Source organism: Rhagoletis pomonella, unplaced genomic scaffold (genome assembly GCF_013731165.1).
Source record: "Rhagoletis pomonella isolate Grant_MI unplaced genomic scaffold, Rhpom_1.0 Rhpom_scaffold_00067, whole genome shotgun sequence".
NCBI classification, from domain to species: domain Eukaryota; kingdom Metazoa; phylum Arthropoda; class Insecta; order Diptera; family Tephritidae; genus Rhagoletis; species Rhagoletis pomonella.
Window position 1 is genome coordinate 133,807 of NW_023458621.1, and position 9,585 is coordinate 143,391.

The 9,585-nt window shown below is 33.6% G+C and overlaps 1 protein-coding gene across 1 annotated transcript in view; it reads left to right on the forward strand.

Annotated features, from left to right (window-relative positions):
• Positions 1-9,585, forward strand: part of LOC118749848 (1-phosphatidylinositol 4,5-bisphosphate phosphodiesterase classes I and II-like) — a 186,192-nt gene that overhangs the window by 104,347 nt on the left and 72,260 nt on the right. The window contains exon 5 of the mRNA XM_036484628.1: positions 4,785-4,967. Coding sequence (XP_036340521.1) covers positions 4,785-4,967 — 183 coding nt within the window. The remainder of the gene's footprint in view (positions 1-4,784; positions 4,968-9,585) is intronic.

Genomic DNA, 9,585 nt, shown 5'->3' on the forward strand with positions numbered 1-9,585 from the left:
AAAAAAAAAAAACAAGATTCCGACGAACTGATAACCTCCTCCTTTTTTGGAAGTCGGTTAAAAATAAACGCAATCATTATAATAAAATAACATGCAGATACACCATTATACTGAAAAGTGTACGCTTGGAATATACTTTAACTACACGTATGCATGTACGTAATTTATGTATATGTAGATACATACATATATGTTTCCACCATAATTCATATATTTGTGCATATTCCCACATTCCTTCCAACCGAAAAGCATTTGCTTGCATTACTTACATATACATATGTACATATGTATGTACGCTGTATGCATAACAAAATGCATACCCAAAACAAACGCGAAAAATATCTCCCATACAACGTCGTTGAAAATTTTTCGCGAAAAGTTTATCGCGATAAGCTGTTGTGAGTGATCGCGAATGGATTATTTGCATCGTTTTTCTTATTTATGAGAGGCCGACATCGGCAATGCTCGGACTTCTCATATTCGAGTGAGAGGAAATTTCTTTGCTTTTTTCGATCGCGAATGAAAAGCAGCGAAAATTTTTTTGTCGATCGCATTCCGAATGTGAGAGATGATAAATTTGTTTGCATTTTTCACTCGCGATAAAAGAATGCAAAAATAGACTTGGAATATTATCGATCGCGAACGTGAGAGAATGTGAGTGAGAATTTCCGAACCCTGGAAAATACTGCTAAAGTAACAGAGGCAGCGCCGCTTGTGATACCCTTGCCTCACCGCTCGTGCCATAAATTCAAATTGGTTCGATAGTCGACATGCGTCTTCTGTATACTATTTATTCTGTGGTAAAAGTCAGTCTCCATACGAAGTGTTCCAGTACTCTACCATGAACACTTCCAGAGATATGCAGTATGAAATTCGGCTTGTATGGTAGGTGCCACGCTCCATATTTCTGCATGACTGCGATTGATTTTATTTATCTTGTACATTAGGGTGATTCAAAATTGGAACTTTTATGAATTTCGCCTGAGAACGTTCGGATTCTTGAAGATAATAGGGAAGACAGGTTCCTTCTAAAATTTCAGCTTATTTGAACAAGATTTAGAGGTCGCTCAATGCTGTTGTTTGTTTTCCGGAAACTACAGATTTTAAATGCATCTTTATAATAAAAATAGGTATATTTTCATCAACTATTGTCGGATTTCGCTGAAATTTCGTAGGTAGGCTCCCAAATATCAGGTTATTAGAACACAGTTTATACAAGTCGACAACTAAGTTTTAAAAACATTTATTAATTAGTTAGTAACTAAGTTTTGCCTTATAAAAAATTCATATTTTCAATAAGTTTTTTTTTTGTTACCTAACCATTGAGCATATGCTTAATACATCAAAGATCAAAGTCATGGTCAAAAGAATTTTGTGACACTTATATCACTAAAACCCTTTTTACAACATTAGTTTGACCGATTCTGGAATATGGTTCGGTTGTTTGGAATCCAAGGTATCAAATTTACTCAGACAAGATAGAATCAGTTCAAAAGCAATTCCTACGTTTTGCTTTAAGAAATTTCCGTTCGGATTCTCAATATAACCTTCCGCCTTATACGAGCCGATTAAAACTTATTAATATTCCTACACTTGCCAGTCGCAGGCAAATACTTGGTACAATTTTTATAGTTAAATTACTGACAGGCTCAATTTCAAGTCCGCTTCTTCTGGGTGAAGTTAGCCTTAATGTTCCCTCCCGGGTATCAAGACAATTTTTCCCCTATTTCTGAAAGCTTGTAAAACTAATTTTGAATTGCACGACCCACTTCGTCGCTAATGTCAAGATTTTAACTCTCATTCCAGCACGTTTGTTATATAAGATCCGCTTTTCAGTATTAAGAAAGCGGTACTCTCCTCTCTCAATAAATGAATTATTAACATAAAGACATAAAACCAGCTGATGAATTTAGTTCTGTGGCTGAACAGTTTTAGATCTCGACACTTAACAAACTCCTGCCTATCGTGGCTCGGCGCAAAAATTGAAAATACTGGTTCCGTACGTCATGCGGACTGCGCCCCTCGTGCGGATGGGCGGGAATGGAGGGTAAACACCGTTGGGATTATTATTATTATCACATTATAATTCACGACAATAGTGGACCTCATCATAAAATATTAGCCCTGTTTGCGTACTAGTTTTATTGGTTTTTACTGGATGGCGTTTTCGTACGAGAGAATTGAGAGAGAAAAAAATTACAGTTGAACTTGCAAGTTTTACTGGCATTTTACTGGATAAATTTTTACTAGTAGCTATTTGCTAGTAAGAAAAAACAGCTGATGGCTTGATGCTTAATTAGGGCTGCCAGATATCTCCGTTGGCAAACCGGGACACTTTGGAAAATCTAACACCACAACGGCCCCTCCCTTTCCTTCCCTGTAGATAAAAATTACTTACGTACGAATGTATGTAGCAAAATTTTATTTTGGCAAGACAAAAACAAAACCATAAAAAGATGAGATCATTTCAACGTACTAAAGTTCAAAATAAACATATAGTGCCGCCCAAAATTATTGGCACAATGCATTCATAATCTTTTTGCTTTAATTTTATATAAACACATATACCGTATATGCTACATCAAAAAAACAAAAACAGAATTTCTAGACTTTGTGTTTTAGTTCATTTTTGATAATTTTTTGCTGACAGCTTCTTCCATACAAACTATGTTCGACAATTCTTTTTGTATGAAAGAAACTGCTACATTTTCAACATTTTTCTAAAAGATCTGATAAAAAATTCTCTGAGCCAATAATTTTGTACGGCACTGTACTTATAAGTACACTAGGTTTAATGAAAAAAAAATTTAAGTACAAGATAACATTAAAAAATCAGTCATATTTTTCGTTGTTGTGAACTTGTTTCAAAACTTCTGACTTTTCCTTAATATAATTTTAAAACTCTGTGCACGCCATTAAACGCACATATGTACTTATATTGAGCAAATTTCTTTCCTTAGTCTATTGAGATGAAATAAGAAAAAAACATTGATCCACATTAGGTGTATTAAACAAGGCGTGGTTGACAACTCAGGGAGGCTCTCTTTTAACTTCAAAAAATATAAACAAATGACGCACTCTTCTGTGTAAGCGGAAAGGAATTTATACGTTCTCTTTGGCATTTTCTAAGGGTAATCAAAACACTATAAACACACATTTTTATATTCTATAAACTTTGTCGCGAAAACTTACGTTGGAATTAAAACCCACCCGAAAAACAAACGAGCAAAACAAATAAAAAACAGCTGATGCTAATTAGGAAAGTCACTTTGTACTTACAGGTATGTATGTGGATATATCGATCATCAAATATTGCTTGTGCAAAGTCCAACTATCTGGAGATGTAACTATATCACAAATGACACCGGTAGTGACCCTTGAACTCTTATTAAATTTGTGCATATAAGTCGAAAACCGGGACACTTAAACGAAACCCGGGACATTTTAAGGTTGGACCGGGACACCGGGACAAATAGTCTGAAACAGGGATGTGTCCGGGAAAACCGGGACGTCTGGCAGCCCTATGCTTAATGCAATTCACATTACCAAAAGAATTGTGTGTGGTGCTTTTAGACTTGCAATTAACAAAATAAACTTATATTAATATATATTAAGATGGGAAATACTATTTTTCTTAAAAATCTGCGTCGGAAAATAACAAATTAATCAGCTGTCCATAAAACTTGCAACTTCTTGCTGGTTTTACGTTTTCGTACTTTCTTGCATATTTCTCTCATTGGTAGTAAATATTGGCTTACTATCCCAAATTTGGTTACTGGCAAGTTATTGGATATTTTTTGCTGGAGAATACGAAAACACAAATATTATTAAACATCAAAAAAAAAAAATCTTCAGATAAAAATCATTCATACGAAATGTTGAATCCAAGTGTAGTGATTAGCAGTGCGAGGTACCACTCGCAGGGCCTGGGTTCAAGCCCTGGTCAAAGCAACATCGCAAAAAAAATATAGAAAAAAGGTTGTTTTTCTTAACAGCAGTCGCCCCTCGGCAGGCAATAGCAAATCTCCGTTTGTACTTCTGCCTTGAAAACGCTTCTCACAAAATCTATTCGCTGTTCTGAGGCGGCGCACAGTGTATTGAAAAATGTCAACTAATTATTTTTCATGATTGGCGAAGAAAAATATTTGGGTATTCACACAAGTGGGATACGATTTGCACCAATTTCCGGCTAGTTCCTAATCGTGTGACACTGCCCTTAAACTTGTATTTATACGGATGTTGGTAAAGAATGAACTATAAAAAACTAACCAAAATTAAATAAAAACAAAAATAATACTTTAAAACTTTGTCAAAATTTGGTGCGGCCATGTTATCATAGTAGCACAATGCTTTACAAACGAAATAAGTGCAGGAATTTCAAAATTTTCAGTATTTTTCTTTTAGTCAATCTATGTTGAAATAAAAGTGAAAATAAAAAAAATATTTAGTTTTTTTGATCTTTAAATTCGGATGAAAAATAGTCAAGCTGTTAAGAGATAAGTACAACCTACACTAAGTATTTTTTTTGGTGTATTTCGTGATTTTTTGTTTGTAGCACCGTTTAGGTTTTTTAATAGGGTTGGCCCCTGTTTAGGAAGCTAATTGAAATTATGGCGTTTTAAGACCCTGCGGGTTCATTAGTTATTACTATTACTTGTATTACTATTACTCGTATTAGTATTATTATATAAAAAATTCACCACATAGGATACGTCTTCATACATAAATTAAAACTTTTCTTAAACTTTGTACTTAGTTCACACTGTTTTATTCTAATTTTCCAGGTACTTAATGTCAGACGACAATCCCATTGTGGCGCCTAGCAAATTTGACTTATGTGACGACATGGACCAGCCTTTATCGCATTATTTTGTAAACTCTTCCCACAACACATATTTAATAGGGCATCAACTGACAGGCAAATCATCGGTGGAAATTTATCGTCAATGTTTGTTGGCCGGATGCAGGTGAGTTCAAATTTAAAAAGAAAACAAGTAAAGAAGTATAGGTTCGGGCGAAACCGAACTTTATATACCCGGTGCAGGTATCAAATATCGTCGTCTCAACTTTCCCTGAACTACCTTTGCATGATAAGCAGGGATGTTTACCCGATTTCAAACGTTTCCGATAATATGCAGAGTTAGACTTAATGACATAATTGAACCTAGTCAGATACAAATCGATCAAGTGGTTACCGAGTATATCGTATGATATATTATTCAATTTAAAAAATTATTTTCTTTCTTGTTTGAAAGCTGGTTTATTAATTATCAAAAATTTCATTTTTAACAACAAACAAATTCATAGAACCATAAACTGAAAATCAAGAATTTAAACAAGTATACGGTTTTGAACCGGAAAACCGCTTTTTTCTATTAATTAACTGAACCATTAACCGAACCGAAATTTTCCACAAATGTTTGATCCGAACCGAAAACCGAACCACTTTCTATAAAGGTTTAAAGGTTCGTTTCAACCAATTTTCAATAGATATATTTTTTTTTCTTTTTGTTAAACATGGTAATACCAATCATGTTTGTTTACCTTGTGACAATATCAAATGTAAAGGCAACCTATCTCATTTGACAGATACTTGACCCTTAACCTTGCGCATTGCTACACTTGACACTTGACACTTAAACTTGCGCGTTATTTTTTTGTTTCTCGAACCGTTGAACCGAACCGAAACCCCGGTTCAAAGATAAAAAAAAACGCTTTGACGAAGCAATCCAAAAGTGCAACAACGGTTCGAGCCGCTGAACCGAACCGACCAAATTTTTCATCCGGTTCACGTCCCTGATAAAAACATACAAGTAAAATAGCCTACATATACTCCCCCTCCAGTAAAACAATGAATTAATTAATGTTAAATGTTATTTTCTGTTTTGTATTTTTTTGTTGTATCAGAAATTATATTTGCAGGTTTGAGTAAATCTATTGAAACCGTTTTAATCATATTTCCATGTTGAATTTTGAATACTTTGTCAATTTTGGAAATAATTTTAAATGGTCCTTCATAAGGTGATTGCAAATTTGACTTCTGAATAACTTTAAGAAAAACGTACTCACATGTATCCACACTTTTAGGAACAAAAGAGTATTCTTTATTGTGATGAACAACCTTTGATCTAACATTTGAAAAATATTTTCTTAGCTTAGAAAGAGTTTCATCTGTATTATCAACTTCATTATTATAACTGTTCGCAACAACTAATTCACCCGATAATCTTAATGTCTGTCAATAAACTAATTCTACAGAAGAGCATTTTAAATCTTCTTTAACAGACGTACGTAATGCTAATAATATCCACGGAAGAATTTCAGACCAGTGGGTAGAATGCTCCGAAGCAGTAATAGCAGTTTTTAATGTCCTATGAAATCTTTCAATCATCCCGTTTGATTGGGGATGATATGGAGACGTATGAATTTTGTGTGCTCCTAACAATTTAGTTAATTCTGTAAACAATTTTGATGTAAATTGTGATCCTTGATCTACTGTTATATAAAGAGGAATGCCAAAACTAGAACGTAATTTTGAACAAATGTTGTTGCTATGGAATTTGCTGAAATACCCTTAAGTGGATATGCTTCTGGCCAACGTATATGTCTATCAATGTAAAAATGTAGCGATTTTCTTTTTACAAAGGTAATGTACCAACAAGATCCATATGAATATGTTCAAATCGTCCAGATGGAATGCCAATTTTTTCCACAGGCGTCTTAGTATGTTTAAAAATTTTAGATTTTTGACACTTGGATGTGATAATAAATGAATTTTATCAAAAATGATTTTTCTCATAGAATTCGGAACAAATGGTCTAAAAGGTTATTTAGAAATATCACACCAAATATTAAGATTAAGTACTGGAATATTAATTTCTTTTAAATTACTGTTGGAATTTTGGTCAGATATTATGTCATAAAGTGTTTGATCTTTTTGTTGTTCCTCGAATAATGTTTGAAATTTTATGTCTTGGGCTAAAATCGTGTTAACATCTGGAATACGTGAAAGGGTATCAGCAACTATGTTTTCTTTATCAGAAATGTAATGTCGTCTGTAAATTGTGCAATGTACTCTAAGTGTCGAGGTGATCAGTCTGATTTAGAGTTTAGAATATGTGTTAAAGGTTTATCGAGCCCTAACCGCCAAAATAACGTAAGCGACATTTTTTTCGAAATTTTCTTTTTGATGCAGAAACATTCCTAGAGCATCTAGGTGCATTTCTGCATCAAAAAGGAAATTTTGAAAAAAAATGTCGCTTACGTTATTTTGGCGGTTAGGGCTCGTTATGATCAGTGTAAACAGTGAATGTTCTACCTTCTAGAAAATGTTTAATATGTTTAATTGAATTTTATATCGCTAAAAGTTCTCTATCAAATATAGAGTAATTAATTTCTGTAGAAGATATTTTTCTTGAAAAATATGCAAGTGGTGCCAAAGTGTTATTACTCATTTGTTGTAAAACTGCACCGACTGCTACATTCGATGCATCGACAGCAAGTGATAATTTACCTTTTTATCAAAATGAGTGAGTAAAATCTTCTGTGTAAAAGTTTCTTCACATTTTCAAAAGCCCTAGTTATATTTTCTGTCTAATTTAATTGTTTAAGTTTATTTTTAGTTGCTAATGTTGACATTTCGTGCAGAGGACTAAGTTCTGCTGCTAACATTTTAACATATCTGTGGTAATAATTAACCATGCCCAAAAATTTTTGTAATTTATTTATTGAAAGTGGTGTTTCAAAATTTACTATTGCTTCAACTCGTTCGACAGAAGGTCTGATTCCTTCTCTTGAAATCTCATATCTTAGAAAATCTAATTTATTTGCTCCAAAAATGCATTTACTAGGTTTAATATTCAAACTATATTTTTCAAGTCTTTCAAATACAGATTTTAAATGCTCAATATGTTGATCTTCATTATCACTTGCAACAAGAATATCGTCAATATAGACAAACACAAATTCTAAACCTGAAAATACTTCATTAATAAAACGTTGAAATGTTTGTGCACTATTTCGTAGTCCAAAAGCCATCCGTACGAACTCAAACATTCCAAACGGTGTAGTAATTGCTGTGTTATGTATATCTTCTTCAACCACTGGTATTTGATGATACGCACGAACAAGATCAATTTTGGAAACAATTTGTTTATTTTTTAAATCAATAGTCAAATCATGAATGTGAGGTAACGGATAACGATCTGGAATAGTAATGCAATTAAGTCTTCTATAATCTCCACAAGGTCTCCAATCATTTGGACCTTTTTTAGGAACTAGATGTAAATGAGATGCAATGTGAGAGTGTGAAGGTCTACATATACCCGTTTTAACTAAAAATTCAAATTCTGTTTTTGCTATTTTGACTTTAATTGGGACAAGTGACGTGGTTTAGAGAAAGGTAGCACTCCTTTTGTTTCAACTCTGTGAACCGTTTGGTGTTGCACTTGTTTAGTGTAATCTGGTTCACAAGTAATTGAAGGAAAATCATTTAAAAGTTTAGAAAATTTATTTTCAGTAATTGGTATCGTTATTGAAAATATATCGCAAAAAACAGATGATCCAGAAACTTTCAATTCTGTTGTTGAATCAGTAATTTATCTATGTTTAATATCAACTAATTTACCAAATTTCTTTAAAAAGTTAGCGCCTATGATTGGTGTTGAAATATCCGCTAATATGAAAAGGAATTCAAGATCACGCCTTAAACTTAGATAAATTTTTAAAAGTTTTGTAGCATAAGTTTTAATAGAAGAACCGTTAGCTGCAGTCAAATTAACCCTGCAGGGAAACCCCGAACTGGTGAACCAAATTTGTAGTTCCGTACTAGATCTTTATCGTCAAAAAGGAACTAGACCGATAGGAACTAGATCCCCACCAGGCCAAAATCGGCGAAAAGTGGTACTTTTAAAAACTAATTTTTTCAGTTTTTTTCACTAGAAATCTATATCTAAAGTGACGAATTTAGAAATGGTTCGGAACTATAGAAAACGGGATGCAGAACGAACTAGATCTTATTTGTCGAATTTAGAACTAGTTCGGAAATATCGAATAAGGGATGCAGCGGGGGGCTTGTTTACTTTACATAGATATGTGTTCGGCGGCTTTTTCGTTCAAATACGCTTCTATTTTGTGCTTCGCAGATGCTTTTTCATAGCTTGGTAATACAAAACTAAATTTTGTGTTAACATTTCAACCTCTTGGGACCGTCTGGAATCTAAGAAATAACAGCGAGCACCTCCGTAAACTCAGCTACAGCTAAAGGTATGTAAACGTACATTTCTTACAATCATTCAAACAAATTTAATTTCAAATTGAAAACACATTTCTTCCAAAATAACTTAAAATCGCACACAGGGAAGAACCAAAAAGATTGAAAAATCATGATACTTTTTTCTTTCGTCTGTCGATTTTATAACTGGTTCGGAACTATAGAATTTAGGACTAGTTCGGAACTATCGAAAAAGGGATGCAGCGGGGGCAATTGACACTTCCTAGGACATCGCCATGTTAAATACGCCAATTGCTTGCATGCAAAAGAGATTTATCGCGAACCAGTACTGGGTCTAAATATACTAGAAGCGC